This window comes from Bicyclus anynana, chromosome 12 (assembly GCF_947172395.1).
Source record: "Bicyclus anynana chromosome 12, ilBicAnyn1.1, whole genome shotgun sequence".
NCBI lineage: Eukaryota > Metazoa > Arthropoda > Insecta > Lepidoptera > Nymphalidae > Bicyclus > Bicyclus anynana.
The window spans coordinates 4907340-4935267 of record NC_069094.1 but is presented as its reverse complement, the minus strand read 5'-3'; the positions used below and the strand labels follow the sequence as shown (position 1 = coordinate 4935267).

Sequence of the window (27928 nt, the reverse complement as noted above, 5' to 3'; positions counted from 1 at the left end):
GGTGCGTAACCTTTAAGAACCTACTACGTAACCGTACGCGTAGTAAGCAACGGCCTAGAAGTAGTCACACGAGATTGATCGTGGTCACCGCTTAGATAACAGCGAGATGAGCGATCGACCTTATCGTTATCAGCATGGAAGGAATCTTCGGTAGGTGCCGGCAGCCAGGCGACATTCGCATAGAAGCCTTTGCGCGCGTAACGCGGCATCCTTGGTCACAGCGCCCGCGCATCGCTATAGTAGCCAGAGAGACGATGAGCCACCGATAGGCGATTATAATCGTGATTGATCTCGGACGTTGAATTATATTATTAGTGAAGTGATACATTTTCAAAAATGGGTAAGTTTTTAAAATTTATAATTGAATTAAATGGCTTATTAAGAGCCTTTATGCATAGTGATAATTTACAGTTCATTAAAAAGGCCTATGAAGAATTAAACTAAATAAATCATGTATCCAAAGTAGGTAGGTACTCCTAATTCTGTTAATTACTAAAGTAATTACGAATAAAGCGTTTGTACTAGTATTAAAAAGTATCATATCATATGTATTAAATGGTGTTAAATATAATAAAAATTTAGTTTACATGCGCTATGTAAACAGTCAGTGTCGGATTAGAGGTACTCGATGCCATAAGTTCTATAAATATAAAATCTTCCCCTATAGGTTTATTGTGAAGTGAACTACAAATAATTATTTCAAAAAACGCTCGCTTTTTTTTCGCCCGTGTCTGGTATAGACGAGATGCTCTATGTAATTGCTCAAATAGCTTATAGGCAAATCCAAAATTGGAAAAGTTAAGTTGGAAAAATAATATTTAAACTTGTTGGTGCTGTCTTCTCAGTATCCGGAACGAAACACCTGCCTTCCGGTTTTGCCGGCAATGAGCTCAAGTGTTAAGTAGATTAACACTTTTAATTTAATTAATTACACTATTAATACATATAATTAGGTACATAAAATAATTCTAATTGATGTCGGTTTGACCGATTAATTTTTTTTTCGTTTTGTTAGCTCTAAAACGAAATTATACTAATTTTGTATAGTTATCTAACGTCTACATTAGATGGTGATGCATTGCAAAAAACGTCGGCAAAATTATCATTATTATTTTATACGAACAAGTTAATTATTTTTACATAACTACACCAGAGACAACATTTGCCCTTTTTAACTGTATAGACACAGTTATAGACGTATGTAAGTACGAACACATAATAAACTACTGTATCGTATTCATAAGTCTTCAAAAAGATAATGAATTGAGGATGCATTTTAATTAATTTGTTTGAGTGCACAATACGTACTTTCGTTAATAATATCAATTTAACGGAATTCATTTGTTGTTTTTGACGATAAATTCGAAATATCACTTTACGTTATTATAAAATGTTTTTTAAACCACTAGCAGACTCAGCAAGCTCTATAATAAATTGAAAAAAAATGAAATCAGTTATTTAAAAATCTGAATATATTTTCTCATGAAATTGAAAAAGCAGACGATTTATTTTCTTTTGACTTTTCTGACGTACAGTTAGTCTAATGCCTTCATTCATAAATATATCCTGCTGGGGTCAATTAGTTTTTTTTTGTATTGGCTCGTGGTTTAGATCTTATTGTAGGCATCGGCCTTTGTTTGTTGTCTCCTTTACGTCAGAAATATCATCTAGAGATTTCGAGAAGATACTGCGTATTCTTTCTTTCTTTATTCTTTACATTGACTGCAATCTCATCTGATGGTGATGATGCAAACTAAGATGGAAGCGTGTTATCTTGTTAAAATCCACACCCATTTCGGTTTCTACACGACATCGTACTGGAACGCTAAATCGCTTGGTGGTAACTATGCCGGTAGGGTTGTAACTGGCCACGGCTGAAGCCTCCCACCAGCCAAAATAAACCAGTATAAACCAGTAGATTATTATACACTAACAAGTGTTACATTAAGGTTTAGGTCTCCTTTAAGTATTTACATTAAGGTACCACGCTATCATCTTAACATTACAATCAACGGCTAACTCATAATTTTTTTATACTCACGAATACAGCCTTCGTATTAGAAAATAATTGTTGGCACGTACATAATATACCTCTTAAGTAGCCGATGTCATTAGGGGTGTTTCTCATTTGTAAAACGCTAAGATTTTGAAAAGTCTATATTAGTATTTTAATATACCCAAGTAAAGAGTGAAAAAGTACTTTTGCGTGCTGGTAAGCGAAGTCGTAGCTAGTCTAGAAGATTCCTATACACTCTTGTCTTGCAGATATAGACATTATAGGTGGTAGAGTAAACGGAAACAGGAAGGGGATTCCAGAACTTCGTGGTACATATTAGGAACGAAGCGGCAAGCCGTTTAGTACTTATATTAGGGTACGCGTCCAAGGGTATTCATTACGTAATGCAACGCACAAGTAAATAATAATCAATTAATGAAGGTATCAGGTAATATCAATGTAATAATATTAATGTGAATATATTAATGTAGTTTCGGGCGAATAAAATAAATTATAATTATAAATAGTACGAGTATGTATGGATTTTTAAAAGGTAAGCTGCTAGGAATCAGACTGTTTATGCTCCTCGCTGCTGTTACCCGTGGACATGAGACACATGAATATATTCGAAAAACATAACCCTTTCTTGCCAATATGATGAAAAGGTAAACAGTAATGGACTTATAGGCTGCGATAGTCAGACTTACTTCCTCGGACCCTCAACTATCCAAGTATTTTTTACACAATTTTTTTTTTTAATATTATCCTCGGCATAATAAATTGAAAATGATATCCCAATAGTCAGTGACTCAGTTTTGCCACAAACCTTCGAAAAACACCGTATAGATATAAACTTTAGCACACTGACATCCGCACTACATGTCCGTTTCGAGCTAACCGCAAATTTTTACTCCGAAAATTTTTAGTCGCTGGCACCACTTTCAGACTCCATCCTTAAATTGTATATCCATTGGGAGAGAGCATACGTCCGTACGTTATGCCTGGAGCGTCATGCGCGGAAGCAGGTAACGCTAAAGGTAGCATTCTTGGCGACCGCGACGCACGACCGCGACGCGCGACTACGACCTGCGATCGGGTCCCGGGTCCCAATCGTTGCGGTCGCCAAGAACGGAAGTCTACCTTAAATCCGATCGTAGCTTTGTAATGTGAGGGAGTATCTAGCAAAATATTGCCACGAAGCTAAAGGTCTGGCGACAAGAGACAAGATTCCGAATGACATCTCGTAGAAAATATAAAAAATACGTCTTATACCTACTTGGATAATTGAGGATCTGGACCCTCAAAATGTGCTCTGCAAAGCCACCACGATCCAAACTCCATCATTGGCTACCGTAGTAATAACACATAGTAGCATGGACAAACTTTCCGCCTTCATACAATAAAGCTGGGATATTAGGGAGCTCCGTAGCCGTAACTGAAACTATCGGAAACCCGATATAAAAAAAATATCCGTAACCGTAACCGAATCCGAAATAAACGTTCCGGATAATATCGGATTGGGGCGGAGCGTAATTTAAATTAAAAAAAGTTGTTTTGATCGGCCGGGAGCAGCCGATACACAAACATAATGTTTGTTCATTAAAGGTTTAATATCCGAAACTACCGGATAATCCGAAATAATTTCACATCCGTATCCGTATCCATATCCATATCCGGTATAATAATCATATATCCATATCCAATCCGTATCCGAAATTTCATATCCATAACATCCCTGCAATAAAGAATGTCTGGCGGTGGCAGGCTTCTTTCTATTTCTTTTCCTTTTGAAGTTATATATAGATGTAGATACCTAGGTTCATCACACACAGCTTAGGCTATTGATAAATGTATTCATATTGGAAAATAAACGCAGAGCGAGTTTACCGACCGATTATTCAGTGTGCTTATTTCGTATATCATTACCATAATTGCACAATTGTATGAATGTACGCCGTAATGTCAAGTTCAGCCAAGTTTTTCCGCGCACAGGCACACACACACAATGAGTGCGGAAAAATCAATTGTCACATTAGATTGTAACTATACGCCTGTCGCTCACCGCGACTGACAATGTTCCAGATTTTACTAAAGATTCGATTTACATACGACAGTACGGACAAGGTAAGGTTTGCAAACTAAAACTATACAATTTTTTTGGAGTTTACTCCTTGAAACAGTGGCGTAGCCAGGAGGGGCTTAACCCCGGGCGGTATATAAAAGGGGACTGTGACAAGCGCTATAACCTTTTAATTCTATAGGTACTAAAAAGTGGTAAGGCTTGCTTGTGAGTTTGTATTGGGTCATCTCTGGATCTAATGAACCCATATTGAAAATTTTACATAAAGCTTCATCTTCACCGAGGGACATAGGCTATATTTTATCCCCGCATTACCACGGGAACTGGAATTACGCGGGTGAAACCGCGGGATGTCTGCTAATTGGAAATAAAAAGCATTGAATCCTAATGTGAACGCCTCATATAACTCTCTAAGCGTGTAGGTAACTGCTATAATTCACAATAGATTAAACAACTGCAAAAGCTAGCTCAAAAATATCTATGCCTTGTGCTCGCTCGATTGGTCGATTCTTCTCTTCTTCTCATTAATGACTATTATTATGACTATATAATAACTTGATTTTCAATAAGTACTATGTAAATTTGAACAAAATATCCACGAGTTTTTCGATGCTGCAGACGAGTGTTACCAGCGGATACCCAAGATCAAAACTGTCAAGTGCAAAATATGTTTTTTTTTTGTAGTTAGGGACGTCTCGGTCTAAACACAATAATTGCCGATAAACATTCAGCCTTAATAAAATGAGGTATGTATGGCTGTTACATGCTCTCATTCTACGACAGTACTTGTTACTTTTAGTCTAAGATCCGGTATTAGAAATATATACTCTCATCTTTTATTTATTAGTAACTAGCGGTATTATCTATCTTAGTTTTAAATTTCATCGATGCAGTAGTTACGGCGTTAAAGAGTAACAAACATCCAAACAAAGATCCATACAAACATTCGCATTTATAAGAAATAGAATATAATAAAATTTCGCATTTATACAGTAGGTTATGAAATAAAAGGTATATAATATTGCAAATAGGTTGCCTAGTTAAATTACGGCCAGACACATTTTACATGCAAAATCTAGGAAACCATGAACTAGGTCAAAGGAAATTTAATACAGTAAAATAAAACATAAAATAAGCTTTCATTTCATAAAGACGACTAAATAAGTGATGAGGCTATGTGTATAACATTAATTAATTGTCATCATTAATATCTGGCAAAATAAGACATTTATTCCATATACTTACATATACTTACATATACATTTCAAATGTTGTTATTAAGTTTTCTTAAAATATGCAAGTAATATAATAATTTATTTATTTATTACCTATATCTGGAACCCCACAGTTGCAGTGTGAAAGCTGACAACCTTTACCTTTTCGATTCTGTTGGTATATTCTTTAAACTAGTTAAGATTTTTATTAATCAAGTAAAGAGGGAAGTACTCACCAGGCGCAATTTTAGTGTTAATGTGAATATTTTCTATCATTTATTTCTTCATCATCATCATATCAGCCGATGGACGTCCACTGCAGCACATAGGCCTTTTGTAGGGACTTCCAAACATCACGTTATACGATGTCGTGATGTTTTATTTCTTATCCCAAATAACTAACAGATGAAGTTATATATTCTTATGCCGGATCTTGTACTATTTGTCATTGTAATCTGAATCATCGCACAATTAAAACGCGCACGCATCATCATACGACATAGCTATTGATAAAGGACATGTTCCAATTTTGTATGGAGGCTGAGCCTTTATTCCGAGTGTCAACTAAGCAGAACAAATTATTTTTATACCCAAAATAAAAAAAAACTTTGGATCCCGCATTTTTTTAAAATTAATTAAATAGAATGTATTTTATTCATTAGCTGACAACATTAATTAAGAATTTTTATCATGGCAACATGCTAGTAATTCACTGGTAGCTTGTCAGTGATCTTTGCGTAGTAGCGTTCGTTAACGGCGTTTTTAAAGCAATTTAAGGATTTTTTTGTTTAATGGTTCTCTGTCTTCGATTTAATGTTTAATTTTAACTTGTGTCTTATTGACATTTGACAATATTACATGACATTGACAGCTTACACCAGATATGAATTCAATCCGAGGTGTTTTTATTGGCTGTTTTGTACACTTTTACTGTATTGACAATCAAGTAGTTTCGGAGAGTATTCGTTACAAAGAAACAAACAAAAAATCAAAGCTTACCTCTGTCTAATATTTGTTTAGACTAAGTACAAAAAATTTTCCTTTAAGTAGCGGTTTATTCCTTTGAACAATATTGAATGCACGAAATATATCTTCAAAGATATTATGAGACTTTGCTGTTTTATTAAATGCAACGCTGACTATATTATTGAATGTAATTTTAATTTATTTATATTACTCGTTACATAGTGATAATAAGTGGAATTAGTGGTGCCAAAACAAATTAAAAAGTAAGGAAATAGGAGAATCTTTTTTTTCGTTAGAACTTACTTTTACGTCAATGTATTGTCTATTATGATTGTATATTTTTTTAAATTAGAATATTACATTTTTGTAATGACTTTTTTTGCCAAAATAAAATAGTAATAAGTTTGATTTTCCACAGCTTCAAGGGGTCATAGGCATGAGTTTATATGGTTTTTCGTACCCCAAAATGAGCGGAAACCCGATGGGGGTGAGATTTTCACATAATAGATACCGATAGATTTTGTGGAAAACTGATGTGGGTATCCATATTGTAATTTTGGCAATTATGTTTGCGTATTGCCAAAATTACAATACTTGAATACAAAACCACTTACCAGGAAATTGTAATAGGAATCATTTATTATCTTTCTTAGTTAAACAAAGTTGTTTTCTCAAAAGTTGTATTTTTCTGAGAACCAGTAAATCAGAATGTCACGGTTTTTAAATTTCAAAGTGACGCTCATATTGTGACGATTTGTGAAACACAATAACACTAATTATTTATTTAATTAACAATTAATATAACAAATGAAGTAATTAGAGTATGAAAAGAGAGTTCATTTATTTGTTAAGTCTCACTATGACAAGAGAACATTATAGTATTTCATTAAGTTAAGTGCCTTATTCCATTTAGACTATGCAAGAGATTTAAAACAATAGATAGCAATTAATCATTTATTATTACGTCGATATTATAAGTCCAATGTACTTAGCATTGAAATAGGTCAGTAACATGATTTTTACATATCCAGAAATGTTAGAAAATAAATATTTATTGATTGAATAAAACAATTAATATGTTTGTAATATCTACATAATATTATTCACTACTGCTTTCCATCAGGCCTGACTGAAGTCAACCACTTGTCTTTTCTTTCATAAAAATATCTTATACAACATTTTCACTTTGCCGTGGGCGATTAAAAAATAATAATCCACTGTCATCATTTTTGATGGAAAATGGTGATATTTAATGATAAGCTCATCCAACTTTCTAGATAGTTAAGAATTTTCTCCCCAAATACAGCTATTGAAAAAAGAGCGCAAATAGATCAATGAGTTTTGAGAGCGGCAATAAGTCTTGTCTAATTAAGTACTAAAAATGTACGATTTTTATTAATTTAGCAAAGAGGGAAGTAGATAATAAATTGAATAAAAGATTATTAATCTTTCAATGCTCATCGGGCGCAATATCATTATTTGCAATGTGTCAATGTTAATATTTTCCATCATTTATTTTTGATCCAAATAAATAGCAGATGAGGGTATATATTCCTGATGCCGGATCTCGTCCTATAACGGTATATATAAAAAAATAAAAAAATATTTATCAAAACCAGTTTCGAAAACGAATCCTTGGCGCACTTACAATGCCGTCAAATGACCGTGTCACTGTCACAGTTATTTGCCGCCATAAAGCCATACGCACACTGATAACAGGCGCCAATGTTTAGATATGTCACCGAGCAATATATTTACGACGGTAAAACCCTTCATCTCGCTTCATAAAATTGATTAATCATGAGTCCCAGCAAATAATGCTACTAGTGTAATATGATAAGATAACGCCGAGTGCAGGTTTATTTAGCACTACAACATGAAGCCTTACTAAAATATTTTTTTAACATTTATTGAGAGTACTGTGAATATAGAAAATCAAATTGAGTTGAGCTGTTTAAGTACTTCTGGCTTGGGTTTTTGATTTATTTAATACTAGCGGACGCCCACGACTTCGTCCGCGTGGAATTTAGTTTTTCACAAATCCCTCGGGAACCATGGATTTTTTTCGGGATAGAAAGTAGCCTACGTGTTAATCCATGCTATAATATATCTCAATACCAAATTTCAGCTAATTCGGTTAAATAGTGGAAGCTTGAAAAGGTAACAAACATTCATATCATTAAAATCATCAGTTTTCGCAAATCTCGGGAAACTTTGGATTTTTTCGGGATAAACCCATTTCCATTCCAAATTTTAGCCAAATCGCTTCAGTAGTAGCGGCGTTAAAGAGTAACAATCATCCAAACATCCATACAAACTTTCGCGTTTATAATATTAGTAGGACTATAGTAAAGGCGTTATCAATTGACACGTGAAGCAATGAATGTCAATAGATAGACAAAGGGAAATTATTAATGTGCCGAGGACTCGTTTGATAACGCACACTGAATAGCAGGCTGTGTTACAATTTCACCCGCCTAAGAACTTGTCTGTAGGAATATTGAGATAAACATTAGCCTATATACTTGACCATTATCTCATCTCTATCCAATATCTACTCATATTTCTGTAGGTACTCTGTGCTTAATTTCACCCAAATCTTCTTAGCTCAAGCCCGTTAACCAGCATTCTGTAAGTGCCGTAGACTCCTTAATGAGACCTCAGCGGCGTCACAGGAGGATCGGGACAGCGTGGTGTATCTAATCTACCTTGTAGGGGCCTGGCAAGGTTAGAATAAGCTAATAGTATATAATACGGGGTATTATTAATCGGAATAGAGTTTAGACGTACATATTGAAATAATTCGACAACATATTAAAGTTGTTAAAGATATTTCATGCAGGTTGATAGCTTTTAAATTTAATAGAATACTGGCTATAAGCCTATAAAGGTCAGCGCGGGTAGTCAGTCCCTTTATACATGTAATAGTATCCTCCTCAGAATACAGAAAACCACCAGAAGCCACGTTTAGATGTCATTCTATAGTGCGAAGTGTGTCCAAAAATTGTACACAACAGCCTGCACTCGTCGCAATTCTCACCCGCGTAATGTTGCTAGTACATGAGGCTGTTAAATTTTTCCCTATTTTGTGGTAAAAATTTATAATGTTATAAGGAAAACAATAAGTGTACAGTTCATCACATTAAATGTTAACTTGTATGGTAAATAATAAAAACAGTGGGACCAGTTTTCTAGTGATTGCTAAGAGTCAGCAAGAAAATGAACTCTAAAAAATTTAAGACAAGGACAAATAAATAATAGATATAATAAGACGGTTATTATAAAACTTATCAACTAACAAACTAAAGAAATACATATTTACAATAATAATTTTATATATTCCATATAATTATATTATATTATTATTATAAATATGTATTTCAATCGTGTGCACAGTTATTATTATCTCGTCTTATTTCTCTAATTTTTATGTCTCTTAAAATTCAAGTATAAATAAGGCCATTGAATTGATTTAATATCTTTTAAGAATGTGTTTTGAAGATAAAAATATTTTATTTAATCCTCTTGCTCAAACAAACAAGCAAACAAGTAGGTACACAAACAAACAAAAGACCAAACAAGCACACGAAAACAAACAAATGTGCAAACAAACACACAAACAGACAAGAACGAACGAACTTATTATAATATAGCACGCCATTGTTATTTGTAAAATTTTAAAGCTTTAAGATTATTTTACACTTTCTTTATCTGCGCTGATTACCACAATTTTATTTCAACTTAATTGCCGGAACCTATGCCTACCTATTTAGTTGATTAATATTTTACATAAATAATAAATCCTTGAATTGAAATTAAAAGTAGGGAAAATCAAAACAATTTCATTGGCAACACTTGAAATGAAGTCATCGGTTTCTATGACAACTAAATTCACGTAAAAATTATTCATTATTTTAACATAAGAATATTTATTTGTGCTACTTACACGTGAAATGTGATCCTATTCAGTTTCTTTTTTTTACCAACGGCATTTTTACACGAAGGAATAGCACAAGACGGCTTAATTTAATTAAATTTGTCACCTGTATAGCACGTCAAACAACACGACAAACACAGAGTGAGTAATCGTAAAATGTGTAGTTTAAATGGCTTCACTTCTTTGCGCTATCATTCCTTCTGGTGGTTTTCTGTATTCTGAGGTATCCTCATAGCGACCAATCTCATGCTGAGATAGACAAAATGAAGCAGGAGACTGTCACGACCGCAAAGAGATGAGGTGCGGGACGGACGGATTTGCGTGCTCAATGAGGCACAGGCAGTGGCGTGCACAAGGCTTTTAACTAGGGTATGCACTCTGAGTAAAAACTGGAAAGTTCCTTGTCAAACTATATATCCTCTGGTCAAACCTCGGTTTGTATTGAGTCCTCAGGGTAGGTAGTGCATTTTTGCATGTATGAAGTGCACGCCACTGGGCATAGGGGTGTACCTACTAACACCATCAATAGGTAGTTATAAGGAATTTCTAAAAAGAAATTTTCCAATCTATACTAATATTATAAAGCTGAAGAGTTTGTTTGTTTGTTTGTTTGATTGAACGCGCTAATCTCGGGAACTACTGGTCCGATTTGAAAAATTCTTTCAGTGTTAGATAGCACATTTATCAAGGAAGGCTATAGGCTATATTTTATCCCCGTATTCCTACGGGAACGAGAACCACGCGGGTGAAACCGCGCGGCGTCCGCTAGTCATTTATATTGTAAGGGACGTGAACCCTGGACCTCATTATCTATAACTAAATTATATGACCACGGGACCAATGGGAACTATTGAATGTACGTCACTCACGTCGCAGACCCACCTACAAGGAATGAACGTCAATGGAAGACACACCTACCGAGGTAAATGACTAGTTGATAGCTTAACCATTGTTTGCAATGATTATAAAAGGAAGACGAATTTCTGCTAATACATTTTCTTCTGTGCTATACACTCAACTTTGTTATTATGTAGATCACAATTATACATGCGTAATTAGCGAATTACAATTTGCTACTATTGTTATTACGTGTAATTTATTTATCCGAATTTGTGGCTACTACATGTAAAACTAACAACATTGAAACATAGGGAACGATATCGTCAATCTTCTGCTGGAAGTCTACTGTCAAACTAAAGTGAGGATTAACTAAACTAAAGGAAGACTGTCAAACTATCTGTCAATACCTTCTGTCTACTATCAAACTGAAGTAAGTAAAGACTAACTAAGCTAAAAGAAGAAGACAGATTGACACATGTCAATATTATCTAAGCTTGGTTTACAATAAAACTCAACAGTCAGAGAGTTTTTTGTTTATCGCTATTTTACAAGAATATTTTAAAATAGCTGACGCCGCGTGGTTTTACCCACATAGTTCCCGTTCCCGTAGGAATACAGGGATAATATATAGCCTATAGCCTTTCTCGATAAATGGGCTATCTAAAACAGAAAGAATTTTTCAAATCTTTCTGTTTTAGATAGCCTCTATAATACGACTTTTCTTTAATGAAAACATAACATAGCATGTAGGTATTGTGGTACATAAAATCGCTAGGCCACATCAAACCCGATACAGCAATATTCTTTTTTTCATAAAAAAGGAACCGACTTCAATGACGTATTTCAGTTATTTTGATTTTAACACAAAATTATTGAACCGATTTTCATGAAAATGTAATGGGACCAATCTAAAAATATACTCATTCAAACAAAAAAATATTTTTTTAAATTGGTAAGAAATGAAAAAAACATACGCATCGAATTGAGAACCTTCTTTTTTGAAGTCGCCAGTTGAAAGAGAATGAATCATACAAATACTAGTTACGTTGAATTTACCATACCTACTTACATTTTCACTTGTGCAAGTATGAGATAAATAACAAAATATTATCAGCAATAAAACGTCAAGTCATATAATTTCAAAATCTCATGAACAATTCCGTTCCTAAACGCACACTACTTTATCAGAGTTCAAAACAGACGATTGATAACGACGATCTTCATATTCCAAGTACACTTGACAAACTTCGATAGCAGAAGCAAAGTTGATATAAATACGTAATAATACGAATACGGCGTTTTGTGTTTTGTGTACATTATATTTGACAAAGACTTATCTTTAGAATTTTTACTTATTGCCCTTGGCGATCTTTCTGGAATTGTTAATATATTTCTTGTTTTAAAACAGAGAGTTTCAGGACCGAGTCTAGTCCTACCAGCACTGGTCGATTTAGGATTTCATATTATTTAATGAGGTCAGGTCAGGTCAATTTTGCTGCCCTCCTAATTTTACCGCCATAGGCTTGAGCTTTTTCGGCGTCTATGGTAAATCCGGCTCTGGCCTGGTGGGCTTCAGCATTTTTACTACCCTACTGGCACGACGTACCTAGGGTTACCAATCGTACTATAATATACTGTTGACGAAATTACCTACACAAAAATACTATTTTTACAACAACTTTACAAAATTTTACAAACACCTTTTATTTTAAGACCATATGAACATTATCGTCGAATCCGAACTTGTCTTTCTTATCGAATTCCGAACTTAAAATTAACGATTGAAAAAATAAGCTCTTGGTTTTCGAAACATTTAACGTGAAAAAAAAACATACATACAACCTCCTCCTTTTTGGAAGTCGGTTAAAAATAAATATCTCTTATTTACTTAAGGCAAAAATTCTTTAAAAATGCAATAAGCGTAAATAAAGTTTTTCTAAAATCAACCGTGTTTTTTCGCTTATTGCCGAAAATCAGGAGCGTAGCTACCGCCGTGTCAGCCGTATCAACGATACGGGCCCCCCGGACTTCAGGGGCCCCTTGCGTGTAGAAGAAAAAAATTGTAAAAAGTAATCTACAATATTACATAAATATGGTGGTGCTTCCCGTGAAAAAATAACAAAAAAACTGCAGAAATTGCAAAAGTAAAAAAAAGCAATACACTAAGTATTGCTTTTTTATATTGTGTTGAAAGAGTAAGAGGTAAAGTAAATCAAAAACTGAAGAATTTTTTTGGGATTTGCCGCTTGTCTATTGGGCCCCTCCAACTAATTTCGATACAGGGCCTATAATCTATATTCAATTTTATAGAGATATTCTAAGGCACGCTACGCCACTGCCGAAAATACTAAATTTTCTCTAAGCGTTCTATATTTTTTATGGCAAAATCTGAGAAATACTTTATTTTCCTTAAGAAATGTTGGCAACCCTAGACGTACCAAGCAATAATTTAGCGTTCCTGGATGCCTTTCAGAAACCAGTAGGAAAATATTACTTACAGTAAAAAAAACCTTAACTACTCTTTCCCATCTTGTGATAATAATCACCTACTTATTGTTTGATGAAATATCAGAGCAAATTTAAAATAACGTCAAACCACAGTTTGAAAATCCCATATTAAATACTGCGTGAAACGAAAAACCAAACGCATTCAATGTAAATACATTAATGACAAATTGCGGGTAGTTTGTGTAAAATGTTTTGACGTACCGCCTTTGACATTACATTCCCATTTTGAGGTTAGGTGAACCGTATACGCAATTATAAATATTAAACAAAATATTGCATTTCAATAGTCATTATCCAATATTGTTTTTTTTTTTTTAATGTTTTGTTTGTGGTAATGCAATTATCGTAATACAAAATGACTGTGGAGGTTCATATTACTGTAACACGCACGATTAGGCCAGTATTATCAGTTAAGTATTATACAATGGGGACACGGGGGTAATTATGTGATTGTGTTCGTATATTTATGTGGTTTAATTCGTTGTTGCAGGCTTAGACTTCTTAGAACATGGGGCGGACTTCGAAGCTGCGATTTCAGCTACCGGTAAGTTGCTATTCTTTAAGTATATATTGAATAATCGGCCGCGATTTCGTCCACTATTAATCTTATAAGCTTTTAGTCCCTTTATCTCAGGAGTTCAATTTAGAAAAACCTCCCTTGTGCTATATTTTTGTCCCTTTATTTTTTACTAGCGGACGCCCGCGACTTCGTCCGCCTGTAGACCTCTTTAATCCAGCCCTTGCAGTAGTATTAGTATTGCTGTATAAATAGAGAAGTTCTCCCGTTTTCCCATCATTTCCCTTAACTGCTCTGCTCCTATTGATCGTAGGTGATAAAAAGTATACTATAACCTGTCCAGGAGTATGAAGAATAATTGTCCCAAGTTTCGTTAAAATCCGTCGAGTTTTTGTTTCTCTAACAGACAGACAGGCAATAATTTTACTGATGGCATTTTTGGCATCAGTATCGATCACTAATCACACCCTGATAGTCATTTTAGAAGTAGGTATATTTTATGTACAGAATTGACCTCTCTACAGATTTATTATAAGTAGATAAGTATAGATTATCCTAAGGGGCTAAAAATTAAAACTATTTACTGATGATAATTAATACTCATTTCATGATTCTAGACATAGTAGTAGGGCTGTGTATTAATGTTATTGATTGAACGGTTATTAAAATGCATATGTAAGTTAGATACATATGTAAGTTTGATAGATTACTAGCGGACGCCCTTCGTCCGCGTTCGAATTTAAATTGCGAAAAGTACGATTTCTAATTAATAATTTTAACCATTGACGGTAAAGGCTCAAGTAATTTTCACTCTTGCAATTATCTATTAAAAGAAATGTCCTTTAGAATAAAATTTAATAATGTTAATAAATAATTATAATAGAAAGTAAAAATATTTTTATAACTTGTATAGGTATACCTAATACATATTTTTATGACGGTGAATTTTTATTTCATGTCTATTCTTTACGGAATTTCGGTAAGCACTACTTACTTACTTACTTATAAAATAAACCAACGGTTTGTAAGTAGGGTTTTTTCTAATCCTAAGGAAACGAAGGCAGGTAACGAAACCAGTGCCAAGCTCAACCAATTCATCTATTACTTTTGTCCAGGTTTCGGCCGCTTCCATTTCTGTCTCCTGGCTATCACGGGCCTCATCTACGCCAACACGGCCATCGGCATCACGATAGTGTCGTTCGTGCTGCCCGCCGCGACGTGCGACTTCAAAATGACATCTGCCGATAAAGGATGGCTCACTGCTGCCCCTATGTTAGGTAAGTTACCAGTGGCGAAGAATGGATTTTTTTTTATTTTTTACAAGTTAACCCTTGACTACAATCCAGGGGCGTAGCTACCGTATCAGCCGTATCAATGATACGGGGCCCCCGGACTACAGGGGCCCCTTAAATGTGAAAGCAAAAATTAGTAAAATATAGGTAATTCACAATCTCTTTTTTCCCTGGTTAAGCGTGCGCCCAAATATATTAAGCGAGCATTTTTGTGTCTTTTGTGAGAAATTTTCACCGTCCATTTGGGCCCCCTAACTATTTTTCATATAGGGCTACACAATACGCCACTGCTACAATCTCACCTGATGGTAAGTGATAATGCATTCTAAGATGGAAGCAGGTTAACTTGTTAGGAAGAGGAAGAAAATCCACACCCCTTTCGGTTTCTACACGGCATCGTACCGGAACGCTAAATCGCTTGGCGGTACGTATTTGCCGGTAGGGTGGTTACTAGTCACAACCGAAGCCTTCCACAAGCCAGACCTGGATCAATTCAGAAAATCTCAATCGGCCCAGCCGGTGATCGAACCCAGGACTTCCATCTTGTAAATCCACTCGCGTACCACTGCGCTACGGAGGCCGTCGATAACTTTCTATATTTGAAAATTATTGAAAGGGTTATGAACTCCTAATAATAAATAAAAATAAATTTAAAATTTTGAAAAGAGATCATGAAATAATTATGAATTACACTCTCGATCAAGTCAACATTGTATTTCGGTGCGCTTTCATTTAAAACCACACTCGAGTATATTTGCAGACATTCGGTTATTCCTCCCCACTTTCAACCCCCAGAACTTTCAAACGGCTCAACCGATTTTCATCAAACATATCTAAGAACACTCGCACATAAGTCACCTTACATACAAAAGAAACTAAATTGAAACCATTAGGAAGCTATGGTGCCACCAATGACCCCAAATTATATAATTGGGTGCCACAGACAGACATACAGACAGACAGTCACGTCAAACTTATAACACCCCTCTTTTTGCGACGGGGGTTTAAATAATTAGGTGTTTTCAATTTTGCGTACTGTTATTATCCTGTTATCTTCCGGGAAAAGATTGGACCCATTTAATGTGGCGTTTCCATCGATTGTTGATAACTCGAGTGGCTATTGACTGAATTCTTAATAATAAGTATGATTATTATCTTTGGTAATTTCATAAAAGCCATTTACCTATTTATAATTTGTAACAATAACAAGTTAGGGCTGTTACGCACTGCATCCGTTTGTAAAAACATAGACTCCAATTAAGAACCTTCTCATTTTTTTGAAGACGGTTAAAAATAGTCATAGCAGTGGCGTGCACAAGATTTTAACTAGACACAAAGTATACGTACAAATTGTACAAAATTGAAATTTTTTATTAATAGGCTAGTTGACATTTTTTTTTAAATGGTCTTATATACGAGAAGTTCATTATCGTTCTACTAGATTGAAAAATTCTTTTTCATATTTTTTGAGACATGATTACATCAATATTTTGGTTTTTAAATATGTTTTACACTATACGAGCCAAAACGCCTGTCGGCCATGACGGTCTATAATTCAACTGTTTCATGACGTCACTATAACAAATCCCTTACAAACGGTGCGTTTGACAAAAATAATAGTTAACAATTAGTTTGACGTTTAGTATATCAAGTAACATTGTGACGTCACAAAATGCACGACAGCGTTTGGAAAATTTTAAAGATACATGATTTTTAAATTAAGTTTTATAAGAAATCCTTAACTTTTAGTAATTCATATGCATATATTTAGGACCCTCATTTCATGTATACTATGCGAAATTAAGTAATATTGTTTATATGTTTAAAATATATTATACGTTTATTTAAATGTTAGTATAATTTTACAATAATTTAAAACTGCTATTATATTAACTACATAATATTATAAAAATAAAAAAGGAAATATAAATTATAGTTTATATTAAATGTTACATGAGTCAACTATCATATTGTACAGTTAAAACTAAAGGTACGTAGCCCGCATAAGCAATATCCGAGTTCGGTCCGAGATTTTTTATTCCTATCTGTATTTACACAGATTCGGATCGGTTAGGTTGCAATGCAGTGCGTAACCACCCTTACATCTATTTACATAAAACAATAATTACCTACTAGCCACTTAAATTATATCTATCTATCTATGCGCTAGATATGACGTATGTTCCAATCAACGTCATTAGAACTAAATTCGACAGTCACAGGAAATTTTAGGACTTATGATGATAATGTGCAACTAAACTTTTTTACGATCACAATCATTATTATATTATAACCGGGACCGACGGCTTATGACAGGCGTCCACTGATCCGGATCGTACGGATCGCATCGAAACAATAAGAAAATCCGTTTGATGCGATACGTAGGTACGATGCGGATCAGTGGACGCCTACTATTAACGTGGTGTCCGAGGCACGGATAATTAAAATTTCTTAGGAGAAAGAGATCAGCACACAGTTCGACTCCAGTTAAGCCTTGCATGCGACTAATGACATACGTATGGCTTAGGACTACAGGAGTCGAACTTAGGGCCTCGTGATACGAAGCAACATAGTAATGATAAAGCTGCTCCCGACCGATTGTGTTTTTGTTTCGGCCACGGCGGCCAATATAATTTCGAGATTTCTGACGGCCTCCGTGGTGCAATGGTATGCGAGGTGGATTTACATGATGGAGGTCCTGGATTCGATCCCCAGCTGGGCCGATTGAGGTTTTCTTCATTGGTCCAGGTCTGACTGCTGGGAGGCTTCGGCTGTGGCTAATTACAACCCTAACGCCAAGCGATTTTCATCCTCTTCCTAGAAGTTAGCCCGCTTCCATCTTAAATCCATCATTACATCATCACTTACCATCAGGTGGGATTGTAGTCAAGGCCTAACTTGTAAAGAATAAAAAAAAAAGATTATCCATGCACGCAAAGATATTATAGTGCACAAGTGTGTAGACAAGCAAAATTTTCCTCTAAGAAAAATCCCCTTGTAAGAATTCGAACGCTATAGGTACTCATTGTCCGTAGCTGATCCACCTAAACACAGGACCAATGAGGCAAGCTGATCTGACAGTAACATATCTCTTTATCTTCCAGGTATGGTCATAGGTTCATACTTCTGGGGTTGCTTGGCGGACACAAAGGGGCGTAAAGTGGTGTTGGTATCAACGCTACTGCTCGACGGTTTCATCGGCATCTTATCTTCGTTTGTCCAAATTTTGCCTATCTTCATGGCGTGCAGATTTGTTAACGGTTTCGCGTAAGTTGACATTTGGTTTATATTTCTTTCTTATAGTCCAGGATTCGAGGAGCATTTTTACAATTGATTACTATCAAGTTCATTCACAAGACGCTCAACTTTTATGTTTACGAAAATTCTTGATTCTGGTAGCTAACTAGGGTAGGGTTACTAGGTAATAAAAGTTTCTGGGCGTAAGAACGAGATAAAGTACCACGCAATTTTTAGGACAATTTAGATGTTAAGCTGTATAACATCTGGTTAGTAACAACTGGTAAACTGCCCTCCTCCCAACTTGTATCAATACAAGGTAATTAAAAGTTACTAACCACCTTTTCTTTTACTGTTGCTTAAATTATAGTTAAACAACATAAAAGCCACAATGTGCTACAAATTGCGTGGTGCATTATCTCGTTCCGATGCTTAAAATTTTTTATTACCTGGTAACCCAGAATCAAGAATTTTCGTAAATAAAACGTTTCATCAAGAGGAAACTCCTCACTCACGGAAAATTAACTTGATATAAACCAATTGTATTATTATTTTGTTCCTTGTGTGATATTTGACTGTTTACATGTTTTTTTAGTTTTTACTGAATGTTGTGTGCACTTGTCATAGATGTACGTATAAGTCAATATGTATATTGTAAGTATACGTAAATAAATAAATAAATAAATAAATAAATTGTAAAAATGCTCACAGATCCGGGCTAAAACTTTAAGCAATGCCTACCTCCTTTTTCGGAACTCGAGTAAAACATGACCGTATAGCTACAGCAGTAGGTCCAACATGACCACGGCTACGACATTTGTCGCAAAGACAAATTCACCAATTGCGGCTGAACCGGAAATATTCTTTCGTCTCAACGCAACGAAAGTTCGAAAGAAAGAAACAAAAGAAAGAAACGAAGTGATATCCGTGTCAGCGCTATTGGTCGATTTGTCTTCACAAGATAACATGTTAGTTCTACAGGTATTCCATCATTAACAACCCATATTCGGCTCACTCTTGAGCACGAATCTCTCCTCTCGGAATGAGAGGGGTTAGGCTTTAGTTTACTACGCTGGCCAAATGCGGATTTTCAGACTTCACTAGAGAATTAAGAAAATTCTCAGGTTTCCTGACGGTTTTTCCTTCACCGTTTAAGACACGTGATATTTAATTTCTTAAAATGTACATAACTGAAAAGTTGGAGGTGCATACCCCGGACCGCATTCAAACCAACGCCTTCCAAATTGAAGGCAGAGGTCATATCCACTAGGCTATCTTGTCTCGTTTGTTTATTTACTTACTTGCTTTTAAATTTTCAGCGTTGCGGGCGCCATGGGAATCTGCTTTCCGTACTTGGGAGAGTTCCAGCAAACTAAATACAGAGAAAAGATCCTCTGCTGGATGGAAATGTTCTGGACTCTGGGTGTCATCTTACTTCCACGTAAGTTCTGAGCTATGTATTCATTACTAAAGTTTTAAAGGACATGGTGAAATTATATGTTCCTTTTTGACTACGGAATGTCGATGGTTACCTCGTGACTTGAAGAGAATGTCAGCTATTGGTCTCGAAAATATTAAGACTAATAGCGGTCAGTTACTTAGACTTTTAAATAACATTAACATCCCAAACCAGGCAAACTGCACTGGGGAAGTACCTATGATGGATTTAGGGTTTAGAGTTCTTTTATAAGACAATAACGACCGCTGATGATTGTTTTTTTAAGTACCTTTATTGCCTATTGGTCAAAGTAAGGCGAAGGATTTTCCAACCGATTGTGCCCTGAAACACTGAAGATTGCATAACCCCAGGACACGCTTCTCAGTTGCTTTTATTAATTTGTAAAGGTTCAAAAATAAGTAAAGAATAAAAAAATGAAATTCCCTTGAAACATTAGAATTTTATGTAAGGCTTGAGCTAATCACGCCTGATTTTTAAATTGAAAAGCAGTGCTGGTGTTTAAATTAGATCGCGTTTGCCTAGAAGATGCCTATTTATTCTTGCCTTGAAAGTGTTCGAATAGGTGGCAGGATACACAGACGCCGGAAGGGCATTTCAAATAAGAAACATTTTGTGCTAATTTCCTTGATTTTTACCACGTAAAGGTGCCCGCTATATTTCCCGGCGTATTGCTGAAATCTTAGAGCCCGAACACACAGAAAGGGTTCAGCCGTTCAGAATTCTGCGTACCACGATGTTTGTAACTTTACAGCATATAGTATCTGCTCAATGCTATAAATTTATACTACTATCGCCACGGTCAGACCAAGCTACTTTTTGTCAGCGCGGTGCTAGTATGTATAATTAAAAAGTGGCACAGAACTTAGAAATTAAGACTCATTTGAATCTTGAATCTGGGTTCTTATACTACATACATTTCCTCTTGCAGTGATCGCTTGGGGTATTATTCCGATCAAGGGCATCCGCTTAGAGAGCGGCGCCTTCTCCTACGACTCGTGGAACTGGTTCGTGGCGGCGTGTGGAGTGCCTTCTCTACTGCTGGGCTTCTGGCTCTTCTCGTTCCCGGAGAGTCCCAAGTTCATGATGGAATGCGGCGACTATGACGACGCGCTTGCCTGCCTCAAGAAGATCTACAAACAGAACACTGGTGACGATCCGGATAATTACCCGGTATGTCGAATCGTTTTATGTTAAAGTATATTTTAGTCAAATGTTTTTTTTATTCAACGTCAACTTAACTTACCTACTCGTATCTTGTTAGTGGTACTAAATACAATGACACTCCTCACTGGTTTCTTAACTTTCTACACAGTATACCTAATTAGGATGGGTAGGTACGTTTTCACAGAATGTACAACCAACGACATCATACATGTCTATCTTCTATATTGTTCAATCGTGTTAACGATCTAGAAACAAAATCCTAGCAACAAAGTAGAGAGAAGTAGCGTATCATTCCTCATAGCCCAAACAATACAGTAGACTGGCACCTACTACCAACCCTGAATTTATTGAAAATACAAAACAAAGTACATTGACATAAGCACAATACACTACACTACTCGTACACTAGAACAAGTGGTCTGGTAGGTACCAATATAAATTCCAGACTACCTAATTTACCTACTTGTTGACAGTTGTAATATAGAGAAGATACTTGTCAGAGAAGCCTCAAATAATTAAAATATGAATACGACAACTTGCCTACTGTATAAACTAAAATATTGACTTTTTCCTCAGATCAAGAGTCTCAAAGAAAAGGTCAGAACAATATCCGTAGCGTCGCAGAGTTCTCAGAAATCTGTCAGGAGTTTGAGCATGCGCAAACCCAAGGACTTGAGGCGGCTGTTCAGCGAGATTTGGGTCCAAACGAAAGCTCTGTGCCGACCCCCTTACCTCAAATACACAATACTCACCTGTCTCATCCAATTCGGATTGACTACGAGGTAAAGACTTCTTTAATGTTACCTATATTAAGTTCCTAGTGTATTTAAAAGGTACTTAATGTCTGTGGTGTATAGGCCAAATATGGCAAAATGCCACGGGCTCTGGACCGTGAGCTCAGATGTAATTTGAAATCTGACATAAAAAAATAATTAAAATGTGCCATGTTTAAAGAGGCCAGACCAATAATTTCGCCACGGGTGTCAGATGGTAGGAGTAGTTAGTCTCGGATCATAATGTACGTCACTGCCTATTATGACTCTTTTCCAGATCCTTTACAAAACACCATTCGCTATAATATTATCACAGTCGGTCTGTGAGTTCTGCCGGTACATTGAGCTTTCCAGAATTTAAATTTATATGGATTTTCTGTTTTATTTTACAAGCTTTTATTTAGTTTCATAAAGGCTTAGGGTGATAATGGTAAATTCTTAATAATAACTAAAAATCCATTATCAAATGAAACTTCGGGATTTCTTCAAAGACAGAAAAGCTCAGTATTTCCCAGGATCCCAGGATTCGAATTTGTGATCTGAAGTCACATGGGCTAACCACTGAACCAACTAGGTAGTTGAGAGTAGTACATCCTAGTGATAAACATGTGTAGGAAATTATAGTAGTATGAGACATATATGACGTCGCCCGATTTCGTGTTGGCTCGTGCTTACACTAGGTGGCGCGACTTGTTTCCTTGAAGAGTAGGGTAGGGATTAGTGGGTTACTTGGGATAGGCGGGGAGAATAACTTGAACACTCACCATTCAGAGTGTTGGCTAGTCGAAAGGAATCCGTTAAACCTGAACCCTCAGTCACAAGCCTCTGGGACTGCTTAAAGTATTCTGCCATTCAAAGGTCTTATTTTGGTGACAGTTTGATTTGTTAGTTAAGTTCTCCTGACAAAAATCGTGAACCTTTGCTTAACATTGGTTTTCTTATTTTTTGAAATCCACTTCTAAGTAGTTTGCTAAAACATGATACTTTGTAACATTTCAGTTACTACACCCTCATGATCTGGTTCCCCGAGTTGTTCAACCGTTACGAGGAGTATGAACAACGTTTCCCCAACACGACGGCGTCCGTGTGCGACGTGTCCGGCATCGTGGTGAAGGACGAGAACAGCTACGACCCCTTCGACTGCTTGAAGACGATCGAGCAGAGCGTGTACATGCACACGCTGATCGTCGGCCTCGCGTGTATACCCACGTCGTTGTGGCTGCCTCTTTGCGTGCATCGGCTCGGCGCTAAGTTTTTCCTCAGTGAGTACTTTTACTTGTTTTTTTTTTTATTTTTGCTTGTGTAAGTGCGGTAGGCTCCTTAATAGGACTTCAGCGGCTTCACCTGGGGTTTGGGCGAGCGCAGAAGCATCGCCTGATGCCTGTAGGCAAAAGCAGAACGACTCTAGAAGTGCGTCTCCTGTGAGACTCGGACCTCGGCTTGGAGGGCCGTTCTGAAGGGTGTTTGCCCTGAGTGTATCAGTCCGGCCACCCCTGAGATCGTGAGTTAAAAGCCCACGGCTGGGGTATATCAGAATGCGACGATGTGCTCGTAGATATTGTATGGCTAGTGTGACTGATTGGGAAACGGAAAAGTATTAAATAAAAATTAAAGTTTGAAAATTATAACCCGACCTAAACGTAACGTAAACGTAAACATAAAAAATGGATCTGAGTGCCTAGTGGGAGTTTTTTTCAATGTTTTCATTGTAAACGTAACGCGAATTTCTAAGGAATTGAAACAACGCCATCTAGTGGCACTACTGCACAACTGTTTCAATTTCTTAGAAATTTACATTTCCGCGATCGTCACAGTATGAATACATTGAAAAATCCCACTAGGCACTCTGATAAGCATGAAACAAAAAAAATCAGATAGAAATAGAGAAATGCAAATGCAATGCAGGTACAAACATGGTAGAGTCGAGGTCGTACCCATTATAGACTTAGTATGTACTTACCTATGTTTACATGCTAGGTATGTTCAAAATATAGAAGTTCTCCACCGCGTCTGTCTATCTGCCCGTTCGTGATAAACTCAAAGACTAATAAACGCCATCTAGCGACACATTATAATATTATATTCCTAACTCACGCTAATAAAGTTTGGGAATGTTCTCCTACTTTTTTTAATTTGCTGGGCGATTCTAGTCTTTACTGTCAAGACTATCAGTAGTAAAATGCAACATTAAAATGAATGTTCCTGTCAACGCCTAATAACGCCATCTAGCGACATATTGTAATATTATGCAAGTCCTAACTCACGCTAATGAAGTTTTTAACTTTTCGCACTATAAATACAGCGGAATAAGTAATGCCTTCGGGATCATCTCCCTCGAGGTAAACCAGTATAGCCAAGCTGGTTTAAGTTGGCTGTCGTTCAGATGAGGCCTTCACAGGTCTACAGATAGTTTCAATGATTTATTAAACTCACACTATAAACTGAAAAAGAATGAAGAAACAATCACGTACCTCCGAGGCGAGATAAGGCGATTACGCCGAATTGATCCCCTTTTGTAAACAACTAGCGGATTATCCGTGGATCCCGTGAGAATACGGGGTTGAAATTTAGCCTATGACATTCAAAACTGACTGGCTTTCTAGTGGTAAAGGGATTTTCAAAATCAGTTCAGTAGATCCAGAGATTGCCCCCTACAAGATCACAAACTTTACCTCCTTATAATATGAATCCTCCTCCACCAAAAATTTTAACTCTTTATAATAAGAATACACAAGAGCAGTTCCGATTTTGATATATATTTATTTTTTTGTTGATTTTGTAGCTGATTTAATACAGAAGCCTTTTGGAGTGAGGACGGAATGATTTTTTTATTTATGATACTTACTCGTGGGATAAATGAAAAAATATTGTACACTAGTAAAGAATTGAAAAACAAAGGTTGCCAGCTTTCACACTGCAACTATGGGGTTGCCTTTATACAGTTATTTAAATACCCTCATTAGTCATTTAGTCAACTAATATGTCAAATGAAATCTTATTTTATGCTTAATTTATCTGTATTAGATTAGATTACATTTAGTATAAACAATGGATCTGGCCGCAATTTAACTAGGCAAACTATTTGCAATGTGTCACTGTGATTAATATCTATCATTTATTTCTTATCAATAATAAATATCAGATGAGGGTATACATTCCTAATGCAGACTCTTAGACCATTATGTTTGGAATGCACAAGTATAATTCTAAATTATTTCTTTACAGTTTTCTCACTGGGTGTCGCTGGTATAGTCACAGTTGGTCTCTACTTTGTGCAGAACTCCACACAGAATTTGGTGCTTTCCTGTATATTTGAAGCCCTCACTTCGCTGGCCATCAGTCTTGTGTTCTGTGTTCTCGTCGATCTATTCCCTACGAATCTTAGGTGAGTCAAGTATTATCTATTCATTATTTAGAGAGTAAGCTAATGTGATCATAATTACAGATCAGGGCCTGTGGCACGACGATAGTCTTTCAACAAACGCTAACGATTCGAAAACTAAAAAAAAACTATGAGAGTGACAGATCCGATCGACAACTAAATCTGTCGATAGCAATGTCAATCCTATACATTTTTATTTTTCGAAGCGTTTGCGATTGTAGAAAGAAAATTGACCTGCCACATGGCTACACGCCCAGCTGATGTTTAGTAACGAAGCAGCTGATCTTTACTGCTTAAAGTCAATTTAAACGTACCCGCGGGCTTAGGGTAGATTCTAACCATCAACCATCTATATCGGTTTCGGAGTCAACTGTTGATAAGTAATAGTTGGTATAATTAATAACTTACCTACTCTCAGAGACACAGGACTGTAACAACATCAACTTTCCAACCCCAGGGTGCTAGTAAGAATTTCTTGTCAGAAAAGCTCGATATATTCCTATCCTAACCAAGGATCTCATGATCTGAAACCACATGAGCTAAACACGAACTTACCGAATACCCATTTTTAAATTTCTATACCATTTGCACAGGGTAATGGCTGCTGCACTTTCACTAACGGCCGGTCGAGGGGGCGGTCTCATTGGCAACTTGGCGTTCGGTTACCTAATAGACATCAACTGTGTTATACCTATCGTGGTCTTCTCAGCGTTCCTGTTTAGTAAGTATACTCACAATACATTTTCCCTACAAGCATGTATAATTCTTCACCGTATAGGTAGGTACCTATTATTTGTGGAAAGTTAGATAGAGAGAGTTAATATTTGGATCCAAATTATTATCTAAGTGATGAAATGATAAGGCCCAAGAGTTCTATGGTACCTACATCATCATTATCAGCTATTTTAATGGTAAATTACGCCATAGTTACATGGCACTTGGTCAAGAACTAAAGTCACCGACATAGCTCAACATGTCGCGAAGCTGAAGTGGCAATTGGCGGGGCATATAATTCGAAGTGCCGATGGTGGGGATGGGGAATGGCGGCCCCGCACCAGAAAGCGCAGTCTTGGTCGACCCCCCACCAGGTGGACTGACGACATCAAGCGAGTCGCAGGGATTCGCTGGATGCAGGCGGCTCAGTATCGTGATGTTTGGAAGTCCCTACAAAGGGCCTATGTCCTGCAGTGATGATGATGACTTGGTCAATAAAATGATCATGAATTTAACCATCTCTGCGACATAATTCAATAGTATAATTTGCTTACAACTTCTCTTTTTTTACAGTTGCTGCAATCCTTTGCTTCTTCTTGCCAAAGACAGGACAAGAAGCTCTCGACTAGATACAAAGTACTTACTCAATACTAGATAGTACAACTAGAAAAGTCAGTGTAGAAGATAATAGGTGACGTCGCTGGAAAAATGCGCTACCACTAACCTTCCAAGAAGCTTACAACTATATAAGAATGAAAAACCTTCATATGAAACGAATGATTAGGTGTGAAAATAAATTCTATACACCGCTTTGGATGAAAAGTGGACTAAAGAATTTATATGGAAAGTGCGAGGAATTACGTCGAGGCAACAGAATTGTGAAAGAGTTTTATCTACAACGAAAAAAATATAGATTGAGACTGGGATTTTCTTAGTGTATTCTGGCGGCGGATAAATAAAGACGTTACACGCTTATAGTAAGCCAAGGATTATAGGAAGTGAAGTACATAAACAGCTACTGGATTAATTTTAGTTACAAAAGAAAGCATAAAATTTTCGAAAGCGTTTTATCGCGGTTCTTTCTGGACTCAATCTTGTGATTAAAGGGCATGCGTATAAAGATTTATTTATCAACGCCTAAAATTTATCAGTGATTAAAATAGTGTCTAAAAAAGTGCCATCTAGTGACGTCACGGATTCCCAAATGCATGTACATAATAAGATGTAAATATGTGGACTAAGTATTCTTATTTATTGTCCGTTGAAATCAAACGGGTTTTGGCCTTGCGCATTGGCGTCGACGGAAACGTTTTGTCCAGGCCTCCTTGGCCTTGAGATAGATAACTGTCGATCAATAGCGGAATTTCATAATAGCGACGAAAGAGAGAGCTATATTTTTGATTTCTGCTCCGTTATTGGGCGACAATACTCTCTGTCGTCACAAGATGTCGTTGACGCATAGGCGTAAAGGTTATTTCTCGAGGCTGTTTATCTATTTTCAATGTGTTTAAGAGGGTAATTAATATAATTTTCCCGTGTTGTGTACATTTTTGGGGCAGAACCCATTTAGCTAATTCTAGGCCATTAGAATATATTTTCGTCGAGGTGGGTGTCGCGACCCCAACCCCTTTAGCAATTAATTACTGTGATTCAGTATTCAGCTATTGAATGTAAGATTGAGCAACAGTATTTTAGTGATGACTGTGTAATATAATTGTCCTTAAATTATTTTAATTGTTATTAAAAGGTTAATTTTGCCTTCAATGAAATTAATTGTTTTATTTGTTGTCGTAAGTGTAATAAAATAGATGATAATAAAATGTTTGGCTTTACTTTTTTGGAAACCATG

At 36.2% G+C, this 27928-nt stretch overlaps 1 protein-coding gene across 2 annotated transcripts; it reads left to right on the top strand.

Annotated features, from left to right (window-relative positions):
* Nucleotides 1–152: 152 nt before the first annotated feature.
* LOC112048521 (synaptic vesicle glycoprotein 2C) lies at nt 153–27899 on the top strand. Of its 2 annotated transcripts, none has more exons than XM_024086068.2 (11): nt 153–340; nt 14032–14085; nt 15174–15335; nt 18455–18617; nt 19907–20028; nt 20975–21216; nt 21787–21992; nt 22983–23245; nt 25209–25368; nt 25959–26086; nt 26653–27899. In XM_024086068.2, exons 1-11 carry the CDS (start codon nt 337–339, stop codon nt 26706–26708), a joined length of 1560 nt encoding a protein of 519 aa, XP_023941836.1. In that variant the 5' UTR covers nt 153–336; the 3' UTR covers nt 26709–27899. The 2 variants fall into 2 exon arrangements, with proteins under 2 accessions (XP_023941836.1, XP_023941835.1); XM_024086067.2 differs by lacking the exon at nt 153–340 and adding an exon at nt 13759–13951.
* Nucleotides 27900–27928: the final 29 nt, after the last annotated feature.

What these genes read in the sequence shown, in the direction of transcription:
- LOC112048521 (XM_024086067.2), top strand. Translation starts at nt 13,897, where the DNA reads ATGACTGTGGAGGTTCATATTACTGTAACACGCACGATTAGGCCAGTA. An exon ending in GATTAGGCCAGTATTATCAG is followed by an intron (nt 13,952 to 14,031) that starts TTAAGTATTATA and finishes TCGTTGTTGCAG; the next exon opens with GCTTAGACTTCTTAGAACAT. An exon ending in GGGTGTCATCTTACTTCCAC is followed by an intron (nt 20,029 to 20,974) that starts GTAAGTTCTGAG and finishes TTCCTCTTGCAG; the next exon opens with TGATCGCTTGGGGTATTATT.